The sequence below is a fragment of the Chiloscyllium punctatum genome, chromosome 42 (assembly GCF_047496795.1).
Source record: "Chiloscyllium punctatum isolate Juve2018m chromosome 42, sChiPun1.3, whole genome shotgun sequence".
Lineage (NCBI taxonomy): Eukaryota > Metazoa > Chordata > Chondrichthyes > Orectolobiformes > Hemiscylliidae > Chiloscyllium > Chiloscyllium punctatum.
In genome coordinates, this window is record NC_092780.1 from 12055951 (window position 1) to 12069747 (window position 13797).

General features: G+C 41.8%; 1 protein-coding gene across 1 annotated transcript in view; it reads right to left on the reverse strand.

The window, feature by feature from the left end:
* Positions 1–943: 943 nt before the first annotated feature.
* The window catches only part of LOC140465732 (oxysterol-binding protein-related protein 7-like), a 93826-nt gene continuing 80972 nt past the window's right edge, over positions 944–13797 (reverse strand). The window contains exons 21-23 of the mRNA XM_072561402.1: positions 11652–11778; positions 9218–9340; positions 944–8004 (exon numbers count right to left, since the gene is read on the reverse strand). Coding sequence (XP_072417503.1) covers positions 7896–8004; positions 9218–9340; positions 11652–11778 — 359 coding nt within the window. The 3' untranslated portion in view covers positions 944–7895. The remainder of the gene's footprint in view (positions 8005–9217; positions 9341–11651; positions 11779–13797) is intronic.

A 13797-nucleotide genomic window follows, 5' to 3' on the forward strand; every position in this document is an offset into this window, starting at 1 on the left:
TTTAAAATATCATTTATTGCAAGTTAGAGTTCTTGGAATCTGGATTAGTGAGAAACAGGCTTTTTAAAAAGCCTAACTAAGTATTGCTGAAATCTTTGCTGATTTGTTTTAAAACAATTGTGTACCATTAGGGTTTTACAACCAAAACAAGATAAATCAGCTCCAGTTTAGAAGGTTAGCAGAAAATAGTTAGACTTCAGGGGAATACCCACGTCTTAGAGATGCTTTCATTTAGTTTGACTTTGAGTTTTGAACAGTACTGTGAAATACTTTGAAGATGCTTGCATAGACCAATGTTCATCAGAAGGATATAGTTATGCCAGAGCAAGGCATTACCCTAAAGTGTTGGGATAAAACCCTGAAGAGATTACTTAAAGCTAAGTATGTTTAAGCTCAGATACACAAGAGCTCCACGATGAAGTTATCTGCAGCTTCAGTTTATACATTAAAGTCACATGTTACTTAAACTTGAGGTATTGAAAACATGGACTCTGGTGTGACAGCACTATGAATAATGCTTGTGTGTTTGGTACCAGTATTATGTTTGGATTAATAGGATTACAGTTTTACTGTGTTGAAAAATCCTTGAATTGGTATTTTAAATGAATAATTTTTTTTTCCATTTTACTTCATTTGTTAAGAAGCTTTGTTTCACTGTTTAAGCTAAATCTGCAACATTGCATGCATACAATACATCTTGCTAAAATGAAACATATCAAAATATGATCCATTAAGCCAGGTTTCTGGCTGGGATTTGACAGGTCCAGAAATAACATCAGCTTGGATCATAACAGAACCAGTCAGAATGTATGTGTTCAGTGCAGAAAGCTGAAGAATGGAGAATGAAAGCTTATCCAACACATCACTTTGAATTGCTCCCTCTCCCCACATATTTTATACATCTATAGGATAAAAGGGACTGGAACAGAAATATCACAAATACTTTTGAATCTGAGGCAGTACCATGTATTTAATAAACATTTTTTGAAGGTGCCAAGTACAAGGTTTCAATAAGTTATTAAACATTTTGTCAGATAATGCTCAAACGAAGGATTTAATTTTCTTTTGATACAAATTGGGTATAAGCAAAACACCTGATTATGCAAGAGTCGTTTGCATATTGCATTCATCATTTACCCAAATCATACAAAGATTTTCCAAAATTCATAAGTTAGAGTAAATTACATCTCTCTGCCATAAACTCCAGACTTGCTAGAACATTTCAAAAGGAGTACTACTTGTTGTTTCCATGCCTCGATCAGTCCAGTTATCCCATTTTTAAATTTCAACAGTGCATCAGTGAACTTAGCGAAAGTGTCAGTCATAAAGTGTGTGACAGTGATTCCATACTTATAAATGGGTAATGGATTTTCATTGCAGTGGAAGCACAGATTGCTGCAGTCAGTAAGTGCCTGATTTACACTGGCGCCTGTACAAATAGGCTTGGAAAATGAGAAATGGAACAGAAGGACAGTGAAGATGATGTCTATTAAAAAAAGTCTCCATTCCTCAGCGCCAAAGTCAAAAGTCACAACACCAGATTATGGTCCAACAGGTTTATTTGAAATCACAAGCTTTCAGAGCGCTGCTCCTTTGTCACCTGATGAAGGAGCAGCACTCCAAAAGCTTCGATTTCAAATAACCCTGTCAGACTATAACCTACTATCATGCTACTTCTGACTTTGTCCACCACAGCACTTCCAGATTATTCTCAGGGATGGGGCAAGAGAGAGGTGCTGCATAAGTGGTAACCAGGCACTTGCCTTTAAACATAGCTGCTCAGAGCTGCCCCTCATGTCATTATTATTGATCCCTGTTCAGAAAGCATGTGTGTGTGGAGGCGGTGGTTGATCGAGAATGCTCTTCGCAGCTCGTGATATGTTTTCAGTGATATGGTGACTCTGGAGATTTATTATACTGCAGGGGCTGTAGTGACTGAGTCAGTGGAACCTGTCCATCACATGCTTCATTAACTAGAGTGCAATTTATGCTTGCATACATTCTGTAAGAGAACAGAGTTCAAAGGGTCTAATGACTCTTACACATTCATTCAATGTTTTCTTGCAAAAATAAATTAGAAAGTAAGTGTAAATTGCTGAAAAGACCCTGCTTCCATAAAGGGAAACACAGTTTGAATCTCATCACTGGAAAGCTAGGAGCTCCCTGAATCAGGGGAAGTGATCATCAAACTCCATTCTCCACCCCATATAATGGAGTCCCAAGCCAGGAAATCAAACAAAAAAAGAGTTACTCTTCTTTGCAACGGTGACAGGAAATCTAGTTGCAGGAGTAACACAGGCAATTCTTCGCCCCTAGTGACATTAGAAAGTAAAAGCTTTGCCCACCCCTCCCCAGCTTGACCTGATATCATGATAACAAAGTATGAGTTGATGAAGTTGGCAATACAGTGAAATGATAGTGATCCCAGTCCAGCTGGGACTGTGGAAGGGTCACCTTTGAAAGCAAATACATTATAATTGAAAAAAAATATAGTTTGTCATGTCAGAGAGGCCCATTGTTTGAGCTTGTGGTCATTAAGGAATGTGGGAAGGTCAAAGGGCAGAGGTCAGAAAGATCTAGGGGAGCTGTGTGCATAGCGGTTTGCTTCTTTCAACAAGAACACGCACTGGGATGACTACAACAGTGCAAATGGTACTCCGTTTACTGGAGTGGTGAACCACGTCATATTCGACTGGATTTTCACAACAAATTCACTGATTCTAGCATTAAACCAAAAAAACGTTTCCAACTACAGCAGTGAGCAAGGCACAGAAACAAGTGATTTAAATACTTCGCTGCAGTCATTATCCTGGGAAACATAACATTGAAAAAAAAAGTGTCCAAAATCAAATCTGCTTTATGTGAGAGTTTTCCCCCATTGTGGAACCTATACGTTCCATAATCTCTAACATTACACAATCTCTGGGTGGACAGGGTGGTAGAGCAGGGGTAGATTACTAATGGTTTTAGCGGAGAAGGCCAACTAATATAGAAATAAAACAAATCCTAATGTTTTTATTGTTGATGTGGACTTGGAAAAGCAGAGCTTTTAAAGAATGGAGATAACAACATATTTGGCCAAGATATTAAAAGCAGCCTAAAATTTAGACAGACTTTTCTCCTTTGGTAGTGCATGTAGCTCCGTTTTAACTGGTTGCGTGTCATGAGCACCTGATGAGAAGTCTTAGATCCAGCTAAATTACTATTGCCTTCATTAACAGAATTGTCATCACCAGAGAAGAATAATGAGGCAAGTGTGCAATGATAGCAACAGAAACCATCTTTAATCCACTTGGATATTGAAAACCAAACTACCGAAGAACTAAAGGAGTTGTGATCAAGGTCAATGGCAGGGAAAAGAAAACAAGTGGCATGTAGAACTCACTGCTAACGTGGTTCTGGTTTTGTACAGTGCCACCAACTCTATTTACCCCAGTAGACTTCTTGAGAGACAGAAAACAAATCCAGATCAATGACTGCTAGTTCATCAGGCCAGGGAACATTTAAAAAAAAAGAGGTGGTAAGTATTTCTTTACTCACAGGGTGGTCACTACCTGGATTCAGATTACCGTATTGAAAGATTATCAGTTACCTGGACTGGATCAATCCTTTCACAAATGAAAAAAGTATAAAGCAAACAGATTTCCATCATTTAAACTCGGTCAATGATCTTAGATACCATCCCCAAACTGAAAGTCAGCCTTCAATTTGGTGGGGGTGGAAAGAGTTTTTCGCCTGTCAAAACTGACCATATTGTCAGGAAGTAAAACTGAATGACTGGTAACATCACAAAGGTTAAGGGTTTTTGTTAAATCCACTTCCATTTTCAGACCTGGAGTGATTATTGGTTTTGGTCTGTACACCATAAGTCTCAGTTCACACATTGTGCAGATTTGATTTTGGTAGTTTTAAACAAATCTCACTAGATTATAAAGGAATTCACATCTCAAAATATTATAGAAGTGATGGGAGCAGAAAATGGATTCCAATAATTATTTTAGGAATTATCAATTCGATCATCGTACCTCAGTAAATAAAAAATGGAAGATCATGTGTTCTGATAGGGCTGTAGAGTGCCTGCCTGCAGACATAACATCCCACTTTACAGGTATAAATACCAGCTTTATACAACAGTAGAAAGATCAGACAGCAATTACACCAACAAATGGTAAAAACGATGAACATTTCCACACTCCATTAACAGTTTCGGAAAAGACCCCCAACACGTTCAGGTTGGATACTATGATATGAACAGACCATCTGTGCAAAAGTAAACCCTTCACAACCATGACCAGAGGCAAGTCAGGTCAGCCAATGTTCATCTTGTTTTATCGCTCTTTCTATTCCCCACTACGCTTGACTCGCTTGACTCGCTTGAAAGCAAGAACTGTGAAGGGACTTAACCTTCTCCACTAGCTCCCTGACTCAGCAAAGCTCCAATTCAACATTTGGCTTTTTGCTTCTCTTTTCAGCTCTACAATAAAAATTCTGCAAGTGTATCACAAAACAATATTTTCTTCATTCATCATCATGATGTTCAAGATTGTCCAGCAAGCCGTGAGGAAAATGATAGGGGAGGAAGAGGGAGAAAAAAATTCTTTCCTTTTTTAAAAATCAAGCAAGATAGTTGGGCTTATTTACTGCAATGGTCTGATATGCTAATGCGTACAATTGGAGAACAAGCTTAGCTACCACTGCCAAACTCCTTCCATCCCATCCTTTTGTCGCATGGGGATAGCATTCTGCAGATGTAAGGCAGACCTGCAAACCCAGTCAAGTGAACATTGCTCACATACAGGCCATAGGCAACCAGCATCTTCAGAATGTATTACAGAGGAGTGCCCTGCAAAATGTGCTGATGAGTCAGGCATTCTGCAAAGGCATCTGGGAGGATGGACTGGGGAGCAATCCACAGCATGAATCCAGTTGATTCCACTCCCAAGCCAATCCTAGGAATAGAGAGGAAGACTCGAGCACCCTGCCAGTTTAGCTGGCTCAGGGGTAGCTTTTCTTTTCCCAACAAAACATTAAAGATTAAAACCTATTCAAGACAAACAAATTAATACATATTAATGGAATTTTTTTTAAGTGCCTAAACTGAAGGCAAGAATTGCATGTGCTTAAGGCCATAGAAATGATATCATGAAAAATAAAATACTAACCATTTAAAACCTCTTACTGTCCTATAAATGATAAGAGTTATGAGCACTAGACCCAGCAATTAAGCAGGATATCAATACATCGTTAACTGTAAGTGTACACACTCAATATATTGGAAAGTATTTTAGACGTGCAAGACCTTGGCATAACACACAAGAATGTAGTTTAGAACAGTCAATTTCATGGAGTCTATTGCTGCTTAACAATCATTCACCGTGTTTATGCTATAACTGCCTTCTACCCTGATCTTGTTTAAGAAAAGCTCAGTTTTGCCAATCTAATCAGCAGACTGGATGTCCATTGTGACCTCACCGGATACCACATTTAATCAGATAGCTGCAAGATTGTGATAGCTTTTTCACATGGGTCCCATTAAATTTCAAGCAGGGCCTCACGGTAGCACTGATGTGTACATCATGAGCAAGCTATATATTCTGGTGACGTGTTGAGAGCATCTGTTGCTTGCTATCCCTCCCTTTTGCTGGCCTTCTTCAACGTCAAGACCAGAAAATTGATGCTGCACACTAGAATCTTCATAGCCACACGAAGAAATTTGTGGTGGAATAATCCCTGATCATTGGAAGCCATGGCAGAAATATTAGGCCACTTGGGAATTTTGCCACATTAAAGAGATTGCAACAAGTTAGCAAGCACCTAGCCTATAATATATGCATTCATGGGTCTCTCGAAGCAGGGCTGTGTTATATTGCGATTGGGAAACACATCAGCAGACGTTAGACACGTCTTACAGGATGAAACCACAATGACTTACCAGGTTCCAAACCCTTCTCAGGAACGCAAACACAGCTAATGGCAGCACCGCTTGGGAGCTCAGGAATTACTATGGATTGTAAAACTGCAGACTGCCGTAAGCCCCACACATCTGTACAACTCAGCAATTAAACCTCTTAGGATTCCCACCAAGCAAGTTGCTGCTATGAAAGCAGGGCAGATTGTGGGGCCTAGCATAAACAAGCAGAGGATGAAACTGTTTCCAACAATTACACAGCCTTTACAACAGAAATAAGATGAAGCAGCACCAGGCATCCTTCAGGCATACATTATTTTGAGTATATTCCTTTCACCCTCACTTCGGCATTGACATTATCCTCAAACATGGCTCTGTAGAACTGGCAGGATATTATGGATCGTAACTGATGCGAAATTACTTTTGTAACTTTTCTATGTGCTTCATTATTACATCTCAAAAAAAAAATACTCAGATGTCCAACTGTGTTAAGTTGTGCCTAAGGTTAGCCTTGAAATACAATCCAGTCAGGGCAGTAACCTTGCTGCTCAACCTCTACAGCATCAATATAAAATGCTGTTGTCCTCTGCAGTCTGTCCTGGTTCATCGGGCAATAGAACTGTATCCATAATTCCCTCAAAAAGAATCATCCATTTGCACTTTCCCTCCCTTCTGATCCTTCTCTCTAGTTTAGGATTCCCAGATAAAGCACTGCCCTCTGAGTGTGCGCTGAGATACCTCTCTGTTTACATTTAAAGAGATGGCAAATGTAAATTGTTGGTGGAATGATTAATCTAAAGACAGAATGGTGGTGGGAGGGAGGGCAGGGGGGAGAGATTAGGAGCCTTTTGAAAAAAGTGCTGTTATCCTATCTCAGTGCTTTTAGTACCTTTTAAAGAAATTTCAAATAACGTTGTGCAAGTATTTTGAAAAATTGAAAATGATCTGTAACAAAGCATAGATAATTAACTTTAAGTCCCCTTTACATAATAGAAAACTCGTGGTCTGCCCTGCAGCTGATGCGACTCTGATTACTCCCTGGGGATTTGGCAGATTTAGACAACAGAAGGACACAGCATCACACTCACTGACATTTTCCAGTGAGTTTGTTCCTGCAAACGTGCAACCTCTTCAGGCAGGAAGAGAAAGTGACCTTTTAAACCAGTACTGCGATACTGAAGGGCTGAACGCTTATATTCAAAGTTGTGCAGTGCACCATTTTAAAAGTTCACCCGTCTGCAGAGATGAGGGTGGAATTGTTTGAGAAAGCAAACTTCACAGCCAAGTGTTCAGGTGCATTGTCAGCTCTCAGGGATTGGGGAGAATACTGTAGCTTTTCTTGAAGAAAAAAAAACGCTGTTTCCATATTCCAGAGCTAACCTCAACCCAATGAAAAATGTGCTGGCTCCAAGCAGAGACCTTCTGAAAGGCAGTGGGCGAACCAATCAGACCTTGAAAAGCAGAGGTGTTAATTGTAAAGTGAAAATTTCTCCTCCAGGACCAGCACTAATTATGAAGACTTCTTTTCGAAAAACAAAACAAAGGAGCTTTTCTTATAAACTAAAATCAGACATAAAACAAAGAATTGAGCAAAACATCAGATTATTTTACATGGAACACAATGTACTACTTCCAAAGGAAAAATGACAATTGGAGTTTTGACAAGGACCGATATGGACAGGTCACAATTGAGACAGGTGTTGTATAGCAAGTGCAGGCAACCTTGCATTGTTTCTCTAAATAATGCACTGTTTGAGATAACTGGAGGACACACACCTACTCCACTTGCTTTGTTATAGAGCAGGAAGAGGACTTTTTTTTGCGCGTGGCACACTCTTTTCGCCCCAGACTGTTGTGCTGGTCAACTGTGCTCTCTTCATATAAAACGTAAGGCACACCCACTAAGAGGTAATTCAGAGAAGCAGGTTCTGGGACAGGAGCACAAAGAGACACAGCAGCCTCGGATGTACAGCTTGTAACCGCACTCTCACCACAGCACCGGATTGTCCAGCTTTGAGAATCCAGGATCCTTCCTCAGTTCCCAGTAGGTTCCGTTGCTCACCCAGGATTCTTTCCCACTGCTATCAACAGTTTTCCTGGAAGGGAGACACAGCACAGTTTCGTTAGGAGTGTCTTGGCACCCAACGGCAATCGCAAGCTGTTCAATGTGGTTTGTGTGCCTCGGAGTCAGAAGGCAATGGGTTCAAGTTGAAATAGAGGCAGGTTCAGTAAGGCTGCAGCCCCCACAATGGGAGGCAGAGGATCAAGGACGCAGGTTCACTCCAGATTGAAACCCCATTCTGTTGGGATCATCCTGATCCACATCGACTGCCCAGTCAACCAAATGCTTGAGTCGCCCCATTTGCTGTAACACTGACCTTTTACCTGCATGGTGCTGTTTGGGGTTAGCACCTCCAACTTTCATCCTATCACATGGTTGACCAGAAATCTCTCCCATTCTCATGGACCATCTTTTAGAATCAACAAATCAGAGTTCCTACAGTGCAGATAGAGGCTATTCAGCCCATCACATCTGCACTGAACCCCTGATCAGCATTCCACCCACACCCCCTCCCGTAATCCCGCATTTACCGTAGTTAGTCCACCTATTGGACTCTACAGGGCAATTTAGCATGGACAATCTGCCTAACCTGCACAACTCTGGACTGTGGGAGGAAGCCAAAGCACCCAGAGGAAACCCATGCAGATACAGGGAGAACGTGACAATCACCCAAACCCAGATCCCTGGTGCCGTGAGGCAGCTGCGCTAACTACTGTGTTATTGTGCCACCCTACTGAATATGTTGGTAGGATATGAGAGTTGATCATTAACGAGGTATCCACTTCATGCACTTTCCTTGGTCACTGAGTCCCAGAGTGGGATTTGAACCCAGATGTTCTGGTTCAGGGAGGCAGGAATGCCACACCTACTGTACCACAAGAACACCTGCAATCCAGGGCCATGAGCATCAAAACCAAGGATCATTCAATTGGTATAGTATTGAGGGATTACCTCATGGGGGGGGGGGGGGGGGGGGCACGGGGGTAAAAAGTTGAGGGGGGGGGGGGGGGGGGGAAAGAGAGAGATGAAAAAAAAGGGAAAGGAGGGAGAGATTCCCCAATACAAAAATCAAACATGTCCTGATGTTGGTGCATGGCCACCCCTCCTCAGTCCCAGTTTCTAAGACAATCTGCCCCAGGGCTAAGGGATGACGCAGTATCAGCAGTTTGTGATGTTGCATACCCACTGCATGTTTAAAAAGGAGGAGAACTAGCAAAGACTGGCCTCCATAACTCCTGCCAACTTACGTAAAGAAACGTGACAAGTACGTCATGTTGTTCTCCTCCATGATCCTCCTCCGGTCTCTCTGCAGCTGCTCAATTCTTTGTTTATGAACTTCTGCTGCCTCAGTATTCCCCTCCTCCAGGTACCTGTGCAAGTTAAGAAACAATACCCTGAAAATATTTTCAGGTGGTGACTGGAAAATACATTACTAGATTATTGGCAAGAGAGAAACGATACTGAAGTTGCTTTGACTTGTTTATCTGTAAGAAAAAAATTCTCAACAATGAGAAAGGAGTTGACTTGTCAACCAATTGTTATCCTTTCCTCCTGCAGCATAAATTGTTGCAATCATTTGAAAATTTGATATTTGTCCTATCGAGTGCAAGTTGAAAAGACTCAACAATTAATTACTGCTGAAAAGAAAGACAATGATAAACCAAGGACACAGATGTTTAAGGTAATTGGCAAAAGGTCAAGGATTAGACGAGGAGAACAATGTTCCTTACAAAAGATCAGGAGTGCACAGTCTACAAGGGTGATGGAAGTAGATTACTAGGGCAAGTGGAAATATTTATAGAGCCCTAGAGAAATAGCAGGGAAGTTGGTCTTTAATTGAGATGATGGGCCAAAAAGCCATGCTCTGTACTCCATCATTCCTAGCAAAACTGACGTCAAATCAGGGAGGTGATGGTCAAGTGGTATTACCACTAGACTATTAATCCAAAGATTCAGCTAAGGTTCTGGGAGTCTGGGTTCGAATCCTGTCATGGCTGGAAGTAAATATCTCCCATGCAACTAATGTCAATTGTTTGGGAAAAATCCATCTGGTTTACTAATATCTTTCAGGGAAGGAAATGGTCATCCTCACCTGGTCTGGCCTGCAGTCCCACAGTAATGTGGCTGTCTCTCCACTGCCCTCTGAAACCTACCCTAGCAAGCTACAATTGTACCATTCGCAAAGAAGCCTCAAAGAAATGAAACCAACAGACCAGCAGGTATTGACTGAGGCACCGGTGAAGACAACTGCAGAATTAGTCTGGTTGAACCTGCAGTGCCCCTCAGCACTGGAATAGAAAACCCCTTGTTTCTGATTTGCCTTTAACTGTCTTTTCATTCTTCTCTGCAGGTCAGTTAGTTTAACATCTATAATTGGGACCTTTATCAGAATCTACTCAAATACAATGCACCCCCCTGCCCCCAACTAATACAAATAAACATTACAAAATCATTTTTGGTGAGAACTCTAAGGTTTACAAATAAAACCTTTCACCAGAAGGCAGCAATGCAATAATTTATTCATAGAAGGCAAGCAGCTAGATGGATATCGTCAGGATGAGTTAAATACAAACTGGCCTTGCGCTAACACAACAGAAGTCTTGAGATTCAGTGGGCAGTGACCCTCCCTCTTGACCAAAAGCTCCAGGTACAAGTCTCATTTGATGGCCACAGAAGGGGGGGGGGGGGGGGGGGGGGGGGAGGTCATGTGCAAACTTGTCAAATTCAGACATGGTGGATGGTAAGCTTGGGAGAACTTCTGGGTTAGCCAGAACCATCTGATAGCTGCAGCATTATAGCCACATTAAAGACTCAATGGGCAGATTCTGGCCATGAGCAAGTGTCATCCTCATTCTAAGGGACTAAGGGACTATCACACACAAAGAGAAGATCTGCAATCATAGACAACTAAAACAAGTGAACAGAGAGGAAAAAAACCACCCAGGGTTGAGTTTTGCACATACACCCAGCAATACATAGTGCATCAGGGATGAGAATTTGTTCTTTTGTTTTACAGAGGCAGATTGTTCAGATAGTCTGCCACACTGGGATGGAAGCACAAGAACTGGTGGCAGGGTCTTGTGGTGTTTGTATTTTCACAAGTGGGCTGGCTGCAAAGGATGTAAACCACTGATCCCCAGAGACTTCAACAATCCAGGTCTTTTTCAATATATAATTTCAGTTACATCACACTGTAAACCTTTGTTATAAATTCTGTGTCATACAATCTTATACTCCACAACCACCTGAAGCAGCAGTGCTCTGAAAGCTAGTGCTTCCAAATAAACCTGTTAGACTATAACCTGGTGTTGTGTGATTTTTAACTTTGTACTGATCCCCAGATCCATCTGTGACTTGGAGCATATTTAGTGGGGCCCAGAAACTACACTGAGATGTCAACAAGTGAAATCACTGAGGCACAAACCTTACGATTTTGTGCACATTTTTGCTCTCATCCACTGAAACAGAAATTAACGTGCACAAACCAATTTTGTATCGATGCACCAACATCAGACAGAAGATTCTAAGATTAAAATTTTAATTATCTTTCAGAGTGTCGCAACGTTACTCAGTTAAATATTTTATGACCAAGATATTGGTGGAGTTGAAGTTTACATGATGACTTTAGCAGTAACTATATTAGTTCCAGAGCCGAAGGGTTTATCCAAAGCAATCCCCTACCTCTGGTCAGGTCGCAGGCGAGTATCCGTCAAGGGTAGGACACGTTTAAGATCAGGAGTCAATTCATTAAGTTCTCGTGCAAAAGTGGTGAAACCATAATAATTTTCGTGATCTTTAGGCATAGGATCTGAAAGATGAAGAGAAAAACCCCCCAGAAATTTCCATTAGGAATACGGTCAGGGTAGAGTACTGTATGCTGGTTGTATTCAAGCTATTGAAACAACTGTTGTAAAAAATCATAACTGCATCGGCACAACCTAAAACTCATTCAATCTAAAAAAAGCTGATGGGTTTTATTTATTGAAAGTCCCACACAAGGCACAATATGCAACTCAAAACAGAAAATAATGGAGATTCAGCATAATGGAGTCACCAGCAACTGGGAAAAGACAGTTCAATATTTTAAATGTGGACCTTTCAGCTGATGTAACATCTGGAATGAGCCCTTGACTTTTTTATTTCATCATTTTCCTGTTTGTTGATTGCATCATCAGTAAGGAGATGATAGCGGTGGTCATGACTTTGAATTGATAACCAAGAACTACTCTGGTTTGGAGACTTACCAGCTGGTGGAATGGAGGGTGGTGGTACAGGGTTGTTTCTCAGGCTGGAAGTCTGTGTGCTGCAAGCGTTGGTGCAGGAACTGGTGCTTTTAGTCATTTACATAAATGATGTGGACGTGAATATGGGAGGTACAATTAGTAAGCTTGCGAATTACACCAAAAATTGGCGGTGTAGTGGACAGTGAAGATTATTATCTCAGAGTACAACAGGTCCTTGATCAGATAGATTGATGGGCTGACTGGCAGGTGGAGTTTAATTTAGATAAATGCGAGGTGCTGCATTCTCATAGGCAAATCAGGGCAGGATTTAGACAGTTAAATGGCAAGGCCCTGGAAGCGACGAGGTGTGTGTTGCGCGTTCCTGAGCAAAAACAAAAACCTTGGGGTGCAGGTGCAGGTGCTTAGTTCCTTGGAAGTGAAGTTAGGTGCAGACAGGGTAGTGAAGGCAGCATTTAGCATTCTTGACTTCACTGGTCAGTGCATGGAGTATAGGAGCTGGGATGTACAAGACATTGGTGATGCCACTTTTGGAATACTGCATGCAATTCTGGTCATCCTGCTACAGAAGGATGCTGTTAAACCTGAATGGGCTCACAAAAGATACATAAGGTTGTGGCCGTGATTGGAGGGTTTAAGCTACAGGGAGAGTTTGAGTAGGCCGGGGTTGTTTTCTCCAGAGCATCAGGGACTGAGGGGTGACCCATAGGAGGTTTATAAAATCATGAGGGCCATGGATAGAATAAGTAGAGAAGGGGTTTTTCGCCCAGGGTAGGGTAGTCCAAAACTAGTGGTCATAGGTTTAACATAGAACATAGAACATAGAACAATACAGCACAGAACAGGCCCTTCGGCCCACGATGTTGTGCCGAACTTCTATCCTAGATTAAGCACCCATCCATGTACCTATCCAAATGCCGCTTAAAGGTCGCCAATGAATCTGACTCTACCACTCCCACGGGCAGCGCATTCCATGCCCCCACCACTCTCTGGGTGAAGAACCCACCCCTGACATCTCCCCTATACCTTCCACCCTTCACCTTAAATTTATGTCCCCTTGTAACACTCTGTTGTACCCGGGGAAAAAGTTTCTGACTGTCTACTCTATCTATTCCTCTGATCATCTTATAAACCTCTATCAAGTCACCCCTCATCCTTCGCCGTTCCAACGAGAAAAGGCCGAGAACTCTCAACCTATCCTCGTATGACCTACTCTCCATTCCAGGCAACATCCTGGTAAATCTTCTCTGCACCCTCTCCAAAGCTTCCACATCTTTCCTAAAGTGAGGCGACCAGAACTGCACACAGTACTCCAAATGTGGCCTAACCAAAGTCCTGTACAGCTGCAACATCACCTCACGACTCTTGAATTCAATCCCTCTGCTAATGAACGATAATACTCCATAGGCCTTCTTACAAACTCTATCCACCTGAGTGGCAACCTTCAAAGATCTATGTACATAGACCCCAAGATCCCTCTGTTCCTCCACCTGACCAAGAACCCTACCATTAACCCTGTATTCCGCATTCTTATTTGTTCTTCCAAAATGGACAACTTCACACTTGGCAGGGTTGAACTCCATCTG